This window comes from Talpa europaea (genome assembly GCF_964194135.1).
Source record: "Talpa europaea genome assembly, chromosome: 6".
Classification (NCBI taxonomy): Eukaryota; Metazoa; Chordata; class Mammalia; order Eulipotyphla; family Talpidae; genus Talpa; species Talpa europaea.
The window spans coordinates 62,724,681-62,741,765 of record NC_140072.1 but is presented as its reverse complement, the minus strand read 5'-3'; the positions used below and the strand labels follow the sequence as shown (position 1 = coordinate 62,741,765).

The following is a 17,085-nucleotide window of genomic DNA, read 5'->3' as shown; positions in this document are numbered from 1 at the left end:
TGTTGAAGAACCTAGGGAAAGGAAAAGAGTGAGATAGAGCAAAAGTGACTGGGCTAGATAAATGAAATCTTTTGGAAGATATCTTCTCAATGTAATTGAGAATTCTTTGGGAAATATTACTCCTTTTAATGACTGATTGGGAATGAGAAGCAAATAAGAAATTAATGTAAAAATTGTGTATCTAGGGCCTCCCCGGTGGCGCAGTGGTTGAGCACTGGGTTGCAAAGCTGCCCGCAGCCTCTGCAGTGCCGGTTCGATCCCCGGTTGTTCCCCGGCCACCGGAGGAGGGTCCCACATGGCGCGCAGACCTCTCCTGCCGCCCACTGCTCCCCTCAGCAGTGTATTTCGGTCCTTCTGCCTGCTCTGCTCCCCACTCTGGCTCTGGTGAATTCTCTCACCCTCCAGAGCTTCTGACTGTACCCAGCGCTTGTATAAATAAATAAAAATCTTTAAAAAAAAAAATTGTGTATCTATGAAGGAAATAACAGAGCATCTCAAAGTGCCTTGTTAGTCTGGAAAGTAAGTAATAATACACTATCAGAAATGATTTATTTACTTTTCTATTTTGATCTTTGTTCTTTCAATTCTGCCTCTAGAAGGCTTTCAAGGGTTTTAAAGAAAGTGTGTTATTTGTCAATGCAGCCACTATAAAATTACTTTTGTATAGGGTTTCTATAATTCTAGAAATCATCTTCCCTCCCCTTACCTACCTGGCCCCTTCAGAGATGAATGGCAACTATTTTTTTGAGTTTTTCTAGAACCTGAAGAATTTGATTTGTTAGACTATTGTGGGTTAGGCCATTATAAGTGGCCTTTACAACAGCAGATGCTCACTTTTTGGGAAAGAACTAAAAAATATTCTAACAATTGGTGAATGATTATCTTGGAAAGAGAATGGTATCTTTGAAAGAGATATGACTCTTTCATCACTTTTTATCTTTATAAGATGAAAAGTCACAAGGCCTTTAAGCAAACCCTAATAATTTCCATAAATCATTACCTTAGATAACAGCTTGTCAAATAAGCTATCCATTATCGCTACAAGTTTAGCTGATATTTCAGCTATGTGGTCATGGTAGTCCTGTAATGAAAAATGACATTGTATTTTAAAATCCCAGAGACAAATCTAAAGAAGACTTAACAATTAAGGAATTAAATTTATGAAAATCCAGTAGGAAAAATATTTTAAAATACCTTAGTAATATGATCAAAATGCCTAAGCATATTATATTGCTTAGGCTGCAGTCGAGCTTCAAAATGAGCCCGGATCACAGGAATGTAGTGTACAATTAACTGCAAACAGCGTGAAGAAAGAGCTGAACATCCAGGGAGTGGATATATTATGGAGAAACAAAAAAAGATATTAGTTGACTTCAATTATGTATCAAAAAAAAGTTAATTTTATACAGATTCCAGTTTATTTCATAAGTGAAGAACACAGTGGCAGAAAGCAACTTTTCATTTTGTTTAAGTGTTTGGTACAGAACAATGTAATAAATGTGCTGTCCCCAAGTTAGACTCAAGTCATGAGCACTGTTGGCATAAGGAAACTAATGGAACAACTGATTCTCCTCTAACATTCAGATGGCTTGCGCCCCAAAGTACTTCATACATATTATATCTTAATATTTTCTAAAGTGGTGCAACTTCCAAATAACATACTTATTAATGTAGAAGATCCTCATTACATTTCCCCAAAAGTTAGTTTTCCAATATGGTAATACATAAGCCAACAAAGCCGTGTTTGTTACTTTTAGAACCATAAAAACACAATGAGTATAGCAACATCATTGTAACACCTCAGCAAGTGAATTAAATTTAAGAATTCATACCCAAATTTTTTGTAGTTATTGTTTTTAGTCCAACAACTTGCAGTGCACCAGCTCCAAGAACTAACTGGCAACTTCTTGAATTGAAGTACTAACAAAGGAAGGAGAAAAAAAAATTAAACAATTTATTAAAAACTGTTTTTTATATGTTGGTAGTGTGGTAACAGTTCTATAAAAAACATTGCTGTTTTCTCTCATTCAAGGACCAAATGAATTTTCTATTAGAAGCAATTATAACCTATTTATGTAATGACCAAAAAAGGTGAGGGGGAAGGTAATTTAAAATATTTACAAAAATTTTTGAGAAATTCTGAAAATCAGTTGTTCAGCAATTAATCTAGCTTACATTCATAAAACTACTTCAGTTCTAGTTATTCTTACTGGATAATCCTATTTTCACAAGGGTAAACAAAACCTTTCTGGACTAAAATATAACAACTCGATTTTTGGACAGAATTGACTAGACATTTGAAAAGACAAAGCCTTTTCTCTAAACTAGCAGCTAAAAATATCTGTTAATATGAAATGGCTGAATTAATTATCACCACATTTTCATTTTACATCAATGGTTCTTAAAGAATGATTTAAGAAAAACATCTAACCTTAGTGAGATGAATTTTGTAAAGTTCAGTGAATTCTTCCATGCACATTTGAAACCAGTCCAGGTTTTTTGACCTAAGTGGCCTCAGTCATGTTCAGCACCTAACGAACAAATCATCTCCTGTCTCCAATGTCATTAACAACTCTATGAGTGTAATGAGGAATCACTAAATGCATAGTGGGAAGGAAGCAGGCAGCCTTCTTCCAATAACATGTTGTGATTCAACCACAATCAAATGTCACAAAATGTCTTAAAGATAATTTAACCTTGAAATGTCTTAGAATTGGAAGATCAGTCACATCCTAGCGAATTACTTCCTCCAACTATTTTTCCACTAACAAGAGTAAAATCATACACACCTTTAATAAATCAGACAGACGAGTAAGCATGTCAGTAGTAACAGATGGGATATTATCCACACACTGGCAATATTCAAGAATAATTCTTATTAACAGCAATACAGTTCTGCAAGAAAAGAAAGATGACCCAGTAGGCAGTAGGAACAAGAAAAATTAAAGTGATTTGGTATATAAAATCAGTACTTGGTAAATTATATATTTTACCTACATGTGCAGCAAAGTAGGGACTAGGGTGAGGTAAGTGATTCCTAGAGTGGAAAATTAAGGAAGCACTCAATTTCAGGGGCAAGCAATAGCAGGATCAGAACTTGTATGACACTGAAAAGAGTACCTCCTTAAATTTTTTTGTGCAGTGGGCATATTATTCTGTGTAGCATTCTTATTAAGTAAGTCTCTTCAATATAAAAGTATCCCTCCCTTGGCTAATTCAGAAACACTAACAAAAAGCCTAGCCAGTGAATCTTATTATATAACAGGTCTTCATTAATAACTGTTGAATTAATGAAGGAACCCTAAATCCAGATTTTCTTAGTGAGGTGAAAGAGAAACTGCAATGGATTCTAAGAACAATTTATCTCCTGTTTATTGGTAAGCAAAAAAAAAAAAAAAAAAAAGTTCTCTAGAGATGAGAATGTTATCATCAATTCATTAGCAGGACATATCAGATATTGAAAAGAGATACTACTAGGAGATAAAATAAATTTGAAGTAAGAGGGAAAGAGCCCTTACATGCCCTAATAGGATCTCTAAGTCCAACGAGATGCTTAGAAATGAAGACATATATAAAATAGTATTTTATGAGTATGAAGGATATCCAGAAAGTAGTGATTCAGAAAAGATAGTGTCTAGACGTCAATCCATCTTAATGTCACAGACCATATAATACTATCCACACACACAATCCTACAGCCTGCTTTATTGGGCAGGATTCCACTGCCTATCATGTATAATCTTCTCTAAGAAGATATAATATTCTCCCTTAGGCCAGGGCATTGTTTTGGCAGTAGTCTCCGCATGAAGAGACAAAAGCCAGAAAAACCAGAGGGGACTGTTCCTTTAAGCACAGAAAAGAAAAGTTAAAATTATAATTTCTTAACTAGAAATAATAATTAAATTAAAGGAATAAGATGATACAGAAATTGAAATAAACTTTCCCCTCCAAGAAAAGAACTCCAGAGGAGAAGGAACTCCAGAGAAGCTGTTAATTTACAACGTGCGTATTTCAGAGTTTCACAAATAAGAAAAAATATCATAGAATTGATATTTTGAATATCAAGAATTGATATACTTTTTGAGTGCTTATTAGATCCCAAGAGAAGTCAAAATGTAAGATGTGATCCCTACCTTTGAGGAACCAAGAATCTAACCAGGGAGAGAGATAATTAAATAAATAATTCTAATATACAGGATAAAATGCCACAATAGAGGCATTTCAGAAAAGACTTATTCAGTGACCCAAAAAAAACAAAGAAATATAAAGAATTCTGCTCTAGATAACGGGGACCTAAACCTTGACTCCAAATTTGGCTCCATTTGAGTCATTTATATTAACTACTTAACCTTCTAAGCTTCAATTTTTGTAACTACAGAAAAGCACATTAATCCTGAAATGTCTACTTCACAATATGGTTATTAAGATCAAATGAGATGGTCTATATGAAAATATTTAAACCATGAAGTGCCATTAAATAACGACGACATTATTTTAGTTACCCATTTAGTAAAAAGCATGTAATACCAGACTAACAATACTAGAACTTATGTTTTTCTTTGTTAACTTCAATTTGAAATACAGTTATCGGTAAAAGTAAAAAACCTAATGACAAATGATTAAAAAAACTAGCAACAACCATCAGCTTCTTACTAGGTGCTAGAACTGTGGCAGATACTTTACATTTATTGCCTCTTTACTTTGCAATAATTCTACAAATAGTATTATTTTCCACATTTTGTTTTATAGATAAGGGAAATGAGATACCCAGGGCAACTTTCTTTCCCAAGGTCACAAGTACTTTGACTCCAGAGCCCACAACTTCAACTACTGTGCTATATTTTACACACTAAAAAAGCCATGGAAAAAAAGGAACATTATGGAGCCACTATACCACCTTAGATTGTGTACCTCTAGATTTCTTTTTTTACAAGAAAAATCATCCAATCCCTCTCTTGTTAAGCCAGTATATTCTCTAATAGCTACAGAATTCTACAACATACAGTAAATAAAAAGGAATCTGGAAATTTCTTTTGAATTCTTAGTAGGCTTTTAGATTGTTAATACAAAATTCCCAGTTCACATCAAGAGAACTAGAAGAATTACTTTTTAAATAACTGACAACTAATTAATGAAAGTGTCACTCACCCAACAACGGCATACTGTTGTCCCTCAACAATGAGAACTTCAGCTGGTTTCCTTTCTTCTTTTGCTAGAGAATAAAGCAAATAAGTGAGACATGGATATAAGATGAAGTAAATACTGGAGGAAAAAATTTAAACTAGGAAAAAGCTGAAGAAGATAGTCCTTGTTTGGGAATTAGAATCATTTATTTCTGAAAACAAACATCTATTTCTTGGGAAGCAGTCTGTCACAGAGTAAAGTATTCTGGGTTTGGAATCAGAGCAACCTGGATTTGAGTTTCAGTCTTGCCAATTACTGGCCAATTATTAACTTCTTTAAGTCTCATAATTTATATCCATTAAACACAGGAAGCATTATCTTTAAAAAGGCTGATGAAATGCATATCCTCTATGTCTTGTACATAATAGATGATCAGTAAGTAATTAAAAAAATTGGAAAGGCAGAACTAGCATTTTAACTGGTTGTCTTTTCTTTATTAAAATTATTAGACCACAGGTTAATACCTATAATCAAAGTAGACATACATTTAATATTCAAAATTTAAATCTAGAAGTCACTTTATTTCCAGCATATGATATTTTTTACCATTATAAAACAAAATTCTGCATACCGAATTTTGTGAAAAGCACAGTGGGCTAGATTACTGACCTTAATCAGCCAATCATTTTATTATCATGCTTCCCTAAGCTTCCAGTCCCTTGAGTTCTACATTAAATGTCTTTGCTTAAAGAAATTCAGTATTTTATAATTTCAAATCACAATTCACTATGTAGGTCATTAAATTTTTTGAGGACAGGGATTGTTTCTTAATTTTCTATATGGTAGAGAAGCAGCACAGTATAGTAGTTAAAAGGCCCTAAAAATCAGACTACCTAACTCTGAATCCCAACTCTACGACTTCCTAGCTATCTAACATTAGGCAAGTTGCTTAATTTCTTTGTTTCCATATTTGTGAAATATGTTAAGTATGGTAAGTAAGTGCCATGAACCTATAAATGAGGTAACAATGTAAAGTGCTTTGAAAAAACTGTCTATAAAACAAACTGTCTATAAAACAATCAATTAATATTAATTGCTATCCATTAACCTTTGTTTCTCCAATGCCTACTCAAATAGGTAGTCACTCAATAAATGGTGGATGAATGAATAATAAACAAAGACCTTTAACTTAGTAAGAACTACCAAATGTTAAAACATGAACTTCTAATACATGTATTTTCTTCTCCCTGAGAAGAAAAAAAATTAGGGAAGAAATAGGGTTTGTAAGAGAAACCTCCTATTGTCATTATCCTCCCGAAAGGAAATGAAAATAAACAGTTCACTTAGAGGGAAAAATACATGGTTAAATTCAACCACTTCATCATTTTAATTAAAAACTGTTACGTCTACCAACAGTATATTGCAAGACTATGATCTATGCAGGGAGAGAAAACATGTCTTAGTCATCTGGCATCGCACCTCACAAATATAGCTTGAAAGAGTAGGTAAGTGATGTCTTATAATTTTTAACTTGTGATTTAGAATGATTAGAGTGATTTATTTTTCTTTCAGCTTTTGCTATTTGAATGTTTTTGTTTTGCTAATATCACACAATCAACGAAAAAACTGACTACCAATCTACATTGTTATCTACCAAAAATGGTCACTAGACAACAGAAATTCATTTACTTCAGTTCCTCTCTCTATATGAATTATCTATAATAATAATATGAATTATCTATTTTATATCTGTTCTTACACCCTTCTCTCTTGTTATAGTGGTAGAAGAGATAGTCTCTCTGTTTAACTCTGGATTCAATTCCGGAGCCTTGCTCCACAATCATTTTCTCACTCTTATTCTAATTAATCTTTCTAGTTATAGTAAGCATAAAAATAATTCAACTTCTCCTACCTTAAAACTCTCCTCTTACTCCCTTAGTGAATTAAGTGATCTAATTTCTCTTAAATATTGAGCTGCCACTTCATCACTCACTTCTTCACATCACATTTGTTAAAGGTAGGTTAACTCTTCCTCACCTTTTGAGTTACTTATCACTGAACTAGTCTGACTCTATCATGCCACTGAATTACCAAGATTACAAATGATCTCCTATATGTCAAACTCTAGTGTTCATCACTTAGTCTTTCTCTAACAGTACAATTACATTTTCTACAAATATGAAGTATATAATTTAAAAATATTTCTATGTAAAAATATTAAATTTTCAACATATACACAAAATTTGAAAATGCAGGTACCTGCATCAAAAACATTCAAGAACTTCATAATTTCAAATATACAGTATTACAGGATGAGTTCTACATAAGTTTACATTATTGCATGACAATTCCACTCTAATTGGTACACAAAAAATTCCTTAAACATTGCATTTCTTTCAGATGGAACCCAACCAGTATGTGATACTAATGACAATTCTCTCCATTAATTTTTTTATTTCTATGTTCCTCTGCATTTCGTCCTACCTCTCTATCCCTTACTTCTTAGTTTCCTTCATAGTTTTTTTTATGTTACTTTATATTTTGGTTTTCTCTACCATATCACTACTACAATACTTGTGATTGCTAATGTATATTTTTTCCAATGGACTTTGCTCTTTCGAAGTAGATTTATAACTATCTCTATCTCAATATCTGACACATAGTACAAGCTTACTAGTGCTCAATGAATGGATACATGTGTCTAAACAATATGTTACAGTGGTTAAGAACATATCTAGGGCCTCCCCGGTGGCGCAGCGGTAGAGCGCTGGGTTGCGAAGCTGCCCGCGGCCTCTGAGGTGCCGGTTCAATCCCCGGCTGTTCCCCGGCCACCGGAGGAGGGTCCCACATGGCGCGCAGACCTCTCCTGCCGCCTGCTGCTCCCCTCAGCAGTGTACTGCGGTCCCTCTGCCTGCTCTGCCCCTCGCTCTGGCTCTGGTGAATTCTCTCACCCTCCCGACTTCTGACTGTACCCAGTGCATGTATAAACAAAACAAACAAGCAAACAAATAAATAAAGAAAAACATGCCTCTATTAAAAAAAAAAAAATCTTTAAAAAAAAAAAAGAACATATCTAAATTATTCCCTTAGAGACAGAGGAGTGCAATTGCTGGGTCATACAGCAGATCCATTTTAATCCTTTGAGAAACCTCTATATTGTTTTCCACAGGGGCTGGACCAGCCTACATTCCTAACAAGAAGGTTTCTTTTTCTCTAATTCCTCACCAGCACTTGTTTTTGGTCTTTTTGATATGGGCCAGACTCTCACATGTGAGGTGATATCTCATTGTAGTTTTGATGTTTTTCCCTGATAATAAGTGATGATAAACATTTTGTCATGTGCCTGTCTGTATATCTTCTTTGAAGAATATATAAACACTAATTCAAATGGAAACATGAACTCCCATGTGCACTGCAGTACCATTTACAAAATAGCCAAGCTATGGAAACAAACTAAGTGCCCAAATACAGATAAGTGGATCAGGAAGATGTGGTATATATATATAAAGTGGAATACTACTCAGCTATCAAAAAAGATGAACTCTTGCCATTTGCAGAAACATGGACGGAGCTGGAAGGGACTAGGCTAAGGGAAATAAGTCAAAGGGGACAGACACATACCAAATATATTTGTCACTTCTATATGGGATACAGAAAAACCAAAAATAGGATTAAAGTAAAACTAAGAACTAGCCCCAGGAAGGTGACTACAGAACTAAGATTATTGGGGGAGTGAGAAGATGGAGGAGGGGAGACCAGAGCAAAGTGAAGAGGGAGCATGATGGACTATGATGGTGGAGTACAGGTGTCTTGGTAGTGGGTGTGGTGTGGTAATAATGCCTGGCAACACCTGGTGAAGGGAGATCCTATACTTCTAATACAAAAATAATGAGGTAAAACAATGTTACCTCAATAATAGGACAAAAAGGAAAAGAAATATTACAGTAATAACAATTTTAAAATATTGGAGGAAATTTTGTTTAAAAAAAATACACATACCTCCCGATTTTTTTTCAGGTAAAGCAATCTTTCCATCTGATATGGAGTCAACAAGATCCTGGAATTCTGCAGGAACATCAGCTTGCTTCCAGCGCTCGTTGTCTAAGAGGAGGCTATTGAGAAGTATAAAGAAAGGAGGGTAAACTTTAATAATACCTCAACACCATCTTCCTTGGCAGAAAAGGAAAAGCTGAGTGAGCACATAAGACTTTAGTTGTTTTTTTAGTAACCACAAAGACTACATGTATCTTGGTTAAAGCAAGTAGAGAGTCCATGCAATAAAAGGCACTGAGTTTTCAAATCGTTAATGGCCATTATTATTAGTTCCCATGACTTATCAGTGATTAACACCGTAATGAACAGTACAAATGCTTTCATAAAAGCTTTCCCTTTTAATATCTCCCAGCCTAACCAAGAAAAGTGGTGAAACAGAATTTACTTTGGGTGGGAAAGGAAAAGCCAATCTATTGAGTGTCTTCTTGGAAAGCACTTTCATGAAAATAAACATTTTTGTCCCATTTCAAAAGCTAAGAAATGTGATTTTAATTCCACAATCTGCCTAATTAAAAGAAAAAAAAAGTCACGGTTTTGGCTAGTGAATTAAGTTTTCTTCTTTTAAATATAATTATATTTTATAAAGAAAAGGAAAAAAATTTGAAAAATGGAATGGAGATGATAATGATACCTGAGTTTGGTTTTTCTCTCTTCATGAAACCTATTTACAAATTTGTTAGCTTGACTCTGAAGTGCTCCAAGTAATGACATGCTTTTTCTTCCACAGATTTGTTCAGTGTCTGAAATGAATGTTTCCATTACTCTAGAAAGTGTTATGAATTCTGTAGAATTTAGCTTCTCAAGAAAACCATCCTGAATTTTAAAGATGAGACAAAAATCATGACAGAGAGTTAATAGCAAATATGGATATTTTATAAAACCAACTTAGCTGAGGAAATGTAAATATTATATTATTTTATATTGTGCCATATGATCATCTTAATTCATTTTAAAAATTCATTTAAAATGAAATTGCTCAATAATTCAGTCTAAGAATTTAAACATAAAAAGCGTAAGATTGTCTAGATTTTATTCTAACCATTCTATAATGTTTTAGCTCAAGTAAATCCAAGTCCATGGGCCTCTCTGGTAGTACAAGGGGTTAAGTCTCAGCACTATTAAGCTATCTCCAGCTAGTATGGCATGAGTTCGATCTCTGGCCAGGGAGCTAACCCACATGGCGCAGCAAACCTCTGTTTCCACCTGTTCTGCTCCTCACTCTGTCTCAAATGAATCCTCTCACCCCCTACACCTCTGGCCTATACCCCAGTTTTTGTATTCATAAATAAGTCTTAAAAAGAAAAAGTAATTTTAAAAAATTATAAAAATAAATAAGTCCAGGTCATACTATACAATTTTCACAATATTTGAGTTCCATTAATTTTATTAATACATTGTTTGACTAGTTATACATACATTTACATATATATACACATATAAAACAGTATTCATTTCAAATTAAATATTAAGGCATTATGTTTCAAAATAAATCCTTTAATCATTCATTTGTAAAGAAGATTAGTTTCCCTGTTTCTTTTATTTGAGTTATTTTAAATTTCAATCAGACCAGTACAATTAACCTAATTGTTAAGAATAAAATATGCATTATGGAGAATAAAGGGGCATGCAAGGATGTAATTTCAGATCTTCAAAATAATTATATTATGTATAAAATTTTATCAAAATAGCTAACCTTTGCTCTTGACATGAGAAATTTAACAGCTCGATCATGGCATATATCTGAGGCACTATACAATAACTCCTGGATATTATTTGCCAGTTTTCCTAGCTCTAAGTCAGTTAATTTCATGTCTTCACTGGCCCTGAAAGTGATAAAAAGAGGTTAAGTCAGGGAAAGTTTTGAACACATTATTCTCCATAGGTAACATCAATAAAATACAAAAAGCTATAAAATTCACATTTGCAGAAAAATTCTGTAATATATCAAACATTTAGTTTTTGTTGTAAAGAATCACTTAAAGAAGTTCAAACAATATTTTAGCCTAATCTTACATAAGATAATTTTCTCTCTCTGCTTTAGTGTTCTTAATAGTTCACACTCCAACTGAATATTCTGTAAAAACTAAGCAAAACTTCTAATTTTGGTACAAGGAGGTAGCTGTAGGTTATGCAACAGCAGAAGGAAGAAGAAAGGGATATTACTCTATGGCAAGGAGGTCCTTTTTTCATTTGTAATTATAAATAATTATTAATGTGCAATTCAACTGAACTAATTATTTCCTAAGCATTTACTATGTTTAAGTGCTATACACAGGAGAGGATACAATAGGTTGCTGCCCTCAAGGAATTTACAGTAGAACAGTGGTTTTAAGAAGTAATTTTCAAAAAAAAAAAAGTCATTTTCCAGTTCTGAGAAGCAAATATAAGACATTTTGTTTTAAACATATCCCCCCTGAATCATTTATAAAGACTGCTGGTTCCAAGTTTAGAATTCAGCTTACTGTTACCAGGAGCCACATTAAATGTATTAGCATTACTTTTCTCCCTTTTAGTTGAATTCAAATAACTTTCAAAGATATTACAAAGAATCTGTATGTATGAGAATTAGAGGGAAACTATTCCTCCTGGGTTAAATATTAGAGAAAGGTTACACATTGTTCTTCAGAAGTACAATATCACTAAACAAATTTAATAATGCTTTAAATAAGAGGAATTAATATTTTAAAAATACTGTCAGAAATATCTTGCTCGATTTTCACTCTCTAAGACAGATACGTACATATCTAATTATAGACAAGGAAACTGAATCTTTAAAAGTTCAAGTGATCTACCCAAGGTGACAAGATTATGAGGCTAGGACTACAACGCTAGATTATTCTATTGCTAACCTCGAAGCTTCCTCTACTCCAACATTTGTTCGAGTCCAGAGCTATTTCAATACCACCTCCTACAAAACTGTTTAAATTTCTTTTTTTTCAAGATTTTATTTATTTTTAATTTATATTATTATTTTTTAATTTTATATATTTTTACATCATTTTTCATTTTTGCACAATCTATGCATTTTCATCTTGGTTATAGTCCCCATTACAATTCCCACCCCTCCCCCTTGTTTTTATCTTACTCCCTCGCCCGCCCCCCAGTGTGTCTTTGGTTTATAGTTGCTTGTTGATTTTGATTTTACTTTATTATAATTAGTCTTTTTCCTGGTCCCTTATTTCTTATATAAAAAAAGGAAAGAAAAAGGACACTTGTAGACATGAGTGAGCAGAAAGAGTTGCTCTGAAAGAAGCATGTTTGTTAAAAGAGATGCCTGCATAGGCACAGGTGGGCAGTAGAGCTGCCTGTTTGCTTAAATTTCAAAGCTCTAATTTACTATTGAAATAAAATTTTATTTTCTGAAGGATTTCTAAAAATTGACAGCATTTAACAATAAGATTAACAATTTGAAATACTTGGCAATGTGCTACCAATTCACAAAGATAAAAACATCAAATAAGAAAAGTCTTTTAAAAAGTACAGAGTGAGGGTCTCCCTGGTGGCACAGGTGGTTGAGCGCTGCACTGTGAAGCTGTCCGCAACCTGTGCAGCACGGGTTCGATTCAGGCCAACCAGCGAGGGTCCCACATGGCAAAGCAGATCTCTCCTGTCTCGCCCACTGCTCCCCTCAGCAGTATATTTCGTCAGTCTGCCTGTTTTGTTCCCTGCTCTGTCTTTGGTGAATCCTCTCACCCTCCCCCACATCTGGTCTATACCCCAGATCTTGTATAAACAAATAAATAAATCTTTAAAAAAAAAAAAGGTACAGAGTGAGCATACATTGTACAAAAAGGAAGAATGATGCAAAATATTAAAAAAAAAAAAAAAAAAAGGACAGAGAGGCCATCTGGTGATGCAGGGGTCTCTGCGTTATCAGTCAGGCTATCTCCAGCCCTCCAGCCACAGCAGCTTGAGTTCGATCCCTGGCCAGGGAGCTGACCCACACGGCTCAGGGGGCCTCTCCTGTCTCTCCCACTGCTCCCTTCAGCAGTGTATTTTGGTAGGTCTGCCTGTTCTGCTCCCCATCCTGACTCTGGTGAATCCTCTCGTTCCCTGTCTCCTGCACATGTGGCCTACATACCAGTTCTTGTATGCATAAATAAATAAAAATAAATCTTTAAAAAAGGTATAGAGTGCCAATCAAAAAAGTTGGGAAGTTTGGTGGGGAGTTTGGTGGTTTTAACAATAATTTATTTAATTACTTGCAATTTTACTTTTTAAAAATATTTCTTCTTTTTAAAGTTTAAATGGATCTCTTTCATGTTAATAGAAAAAAAAACCAAAACCCTCCAAAACATGATCAAGCAGTTCTACCTGTGAGTATAAATAGACAAAAGATTTGAAAACGGGAGCTCAAAGACATTCGCATAACTATGTTCACTGTAGCTCTATTCACAATAGCCAAAAGATGAATGGGTAAACAACATGTGGTATATACACACAAAAGTCTTTAAAAGGAAGGCAATTCCAATACATACTACAACATGGATGAATCTTGAGAAAATTATGCTAAGTTAAATAAGCCAGTTACATAAGAACAAATAACAATATGATTCCACTTAGGTGAAATATCTATAGTAGTCAAATTCATAAAGACAGAAAGAAGGGTGATTACCTGGGGATAGGTGGAGGAGGAAATTGGGAAATGTTGCTTATTGGGGTATATTCAATAGTTTGTTTTGCAAGGTAAACATTCTGGAGATAGGTTGTAAAACAATGTGTATATACTTACTACTTGAGCTGTGTACTCAGAAACAGTGAAGATGGGAAATTTTGTTATGTGACTTTTACAACATTTTTAAAATAAAAAAAATTTTAATGACAAAACTTAATTCTTTTCATTACTTTTCTTTTTCCATTTTCTGCCTCGAAAATTACTTTTTTGTGTCCATATCTGCATATAGTTTACATAGAATGACTCAAAATATCCTTACATTGGCAGCGGCCATAATACTTACATAATATCCACACCTCCTGGAGTAGCAGAACATGATGTCTGCTCTTTGCTGGATGAAGAATCAGTAGTACATTCTGGTTCAGATACGGAATCACTACTGCAGGGCTCACTATTTGGAGATACATTTCTTTGAGAGGTAGTGTCAACTGCTGTAGGTGCTAATTCACCCTCAATGAATGCATCACTTATAAACATGCCTTCATGGATTAAATAAGCCACCTCTGTGTCCAGTGAATTATCTTTTGTAGCATTCTTCTGTTGTGAAATCTCCTCCAATTCTTTAGTCCTTTGGTTTTTGTCAAGAACTGAGAGAACAACACTGTGAATAGTATTTAACGTTGCCTACAAGAAAACAGGACACATTTTAAAAAGGTTTAAAATATCTTTTATCTAAAGTTCCCAAAAGTGAATCTGTGTATGTACTCTTAACATCTTATAAATGAGTGAGGGTCATGCTTATCATAATTGCTACTGATCTTTTACTATACTGTAAAGGTCACCTGTAAAAAAGTACTCAAGAGAAATAAGTCCCCTAAAGTTTAGGAATAAAGTTTTATGTAGTCATTGAATTTGTAACTAAAAAGCGCCCTTAAATACACTGCATAACTTCTTTAAAAGGTTACACTAAACATAACACTACCTTGCTTGTCAGACAATCATATTCATTGTTGTGCCTACTTAAAAGGAAAAAAATTCATACTCCTTACCATGCCTACCTACCTAGCCCAACACATATTTCATCTTGTGCCTATGTCTCACTCACAAACTACTCTCCAGACATTCTGGTTTTCTTTCTAGTCTTCTAACATTCCACTTTTCCTGTATCATTACCTGGAATCTTCTTCACATTGATGTTTGCATACACATTTCCTTCTTATCATTCAGTTTCTTGTACGAATGTCACTTCCACAAGGAGGCCCTCCCTGACTATTCTCCCAGAACTCCATGGCTTTACCCATTCTTATCACTATGTTAAATTTTTTAATTCTAAGTCTCTTTTTCACTAGAATATTACCTCCATGAGATACTATAATCCTAATAATGCCTTGAGTAGTGGTTAGCACACAGCAGGTATTCAAATACTGCTGCATGTAAAAGAATGAAACAATACTATTTTACATCATACACAAAAATCAAATCAATCAAAATGGATAAAAGACCTGGATATAATATCTGACCATAAAATACATAGAAGACAGGCAAAAAACTTCATGATACAAGCTTCAGAGATATCTTTACAGATTCATCCCCAAAAGCAAGGAAAATAAAAGAGAATATAAGCAATTGGGACAACATCAAGCTAAAAAGCTTCTGCATAGCAATAGAGACTGTAACTAAAACAAAGAGACTCCTTACTGAATGGGAGAAAATATTTGCACACCATACATCTGACAAGGGATGAATATCAAAGATCTACAAAGAGTTCATACACCTCAACAAATAAAAACCATCAAAAATTGGGCCAAAGAGTTAAATAGTCACTTCTCCAAAGAAGACATATAGATAGCCAAAAGGCACATGAAAAATGTTCACATTATCAGGGAAATGCAAATTAAAAAATGCAATCAGATACCACTTCATTCTTGTGAGAAGGCCCTATCAAAAAGACCAGAAACAACAAATGCTGGCAAGGGTGTGGAGAAGAAGGAACCCTCTTCTACTATTCGTGGGAATATAGACTGGTCCAGCCCCTAGAGAAAGCTGTGTGGAGGTTATTCAAAAGACTAAAAGTGGATCTGCCATACAACCCAGCAATTCTATTCCTAGGAATCTACCCAAAGAATATAAAAACACTAATTCAAAAGGAAACTGCACTCCTATGTTCGCTGTAGCACTACTAACAACAGCCAAGATATGAAAATAACCAAAACCAGATGAACAGATGGAGAAAATGTGGTATATACACACAATGGAATACAACTCAATGATCAAAAAAAAAAAACAACAAAAAACTCATGTTATTTGCAGCAACATGGATAGAGCTAGAAGAGGTTATGTTAAGTGAGTTGAGGCAGAAAGAAAAAGAGAAACACAGGATGGTATCACTTATAAGTGGGATACAAAGAAACCAAACAAAGGGTAAGACAAATTCAAATACTAAAACCAACCCGTGAAAGCTGACCATGAAGCTGAGGCGTCCAGAGGGAGTAGAAGGAATGAGAAGAGGGGAAGAGGGAGAGCACAACAGACTATGGTGAAGATTATTGGTGATTGGTGGTAGAAATGCTATGGTGACTACACCTGAGGGAGAAATCCTATACTGTCAAAACCCGAACAAGGATGTAAACTAATGGTACTTCAATAAAATAAAAAAAGAAAACTGCAATAGAGCACATGAGTAGGGCAATTTGAATATGCACTATAAATTCAAAAATGTATTTATAGCAACATTAAATTTCTAGAATAAGTATTGGGAGGGATTATTGAGTGTTTCACAATATTGTAACTCCAGATAATCTAGAGAAAGTCACGCATTACAATGTCATAAGTGAAAATATTATTATATAACAGGTAAAGCCAAATAAGCATTGTATTTCTTTGTAAGATAAAGCGAAACATTAAAAACTATAAAAATTACCAAGATACTCTAAGCACTTTAAATTTTAATTATAACAAAGTTTCTTTAGAAAAATTATAAAAACAAAGAAATTACTTTATTCTATTTTGATTCTATACGTATGTTATATATCTAGAAAACTGATAACTTAGGGATATTATGGACAAATAATCACATAAGCTTACCTTAACTCTCTGTAGAAAAATTGTAAATTTAGAGAATATATCCTTTAGTAGTTCAAACCACTGAGGAAAATTCAACATTCTCATCTGATCTGCAAGTCTAGAAAAAATAATTCAAACAAAAACAATGACTGTGTTTTGGTCACACAATACCTACAAATTGGAGAAAACCGTGCTAACTATTCTCTAGTAACAGGAGAATAAACTTCAAT

The 17,085-nt window shown here is 34.0% G+C and overlaps 1 protein-coding gene across 2 annotated transcripts in view; it reads right to left on the bottom strand.

Annotated features, from left to right (window-relative positions):
- VPS54 (VPS54 subunit of GARP complex) overlaps window positions 1–17,085 on the bottom strand; it is a gene marked incomplete at both ends in the record, with an annotated part of 62,095 nt that overhangs the window by 15,469 nt on the left and 29,541 nt on the right. For both annotated transcript variants that reach the window (XM_084235479.1, XM_084235480.1), the window contains 10 exons: window positions 1,001–1,081; window positions 1,195–1,316; window positions 1,833–1,920; window positions 2,790–2,895; window positions 5,149–5,212; window positions 9,124–9,236; window positions 9,809–9,990; window positions 10,871–11,000; window positions 14,136–14,476; window positions 16,877–16,973. In XM_084235479.1, the coding sequence (XP_084091605.1) occupies window positions 1,001–1,081; window positions 1,195–1,316; window positions 1,833–1,920; window positions 2,790–2,895; window positions 5,149–5,212; window positions 9,124–9,236; window positions 9,809–9,990; window positions 10,871–11,000; window positions 14,136–14,476; window positions 16,877–16,973 (1,324 nt within the window). The remainder of the gene's footprint in view (window positions 1–1,000; window positions 1,082–1,194; window positions 1,317–1,832; window positions 1,921–2,789; window positions 2,896–5,148; window positions 5,213–9,123; window positions 9,237–9,808; window positions 9,991–10,870; window positions 11,001–14,135; window positions 14,477–16,876; window positions 16,974–17,085) is intronic.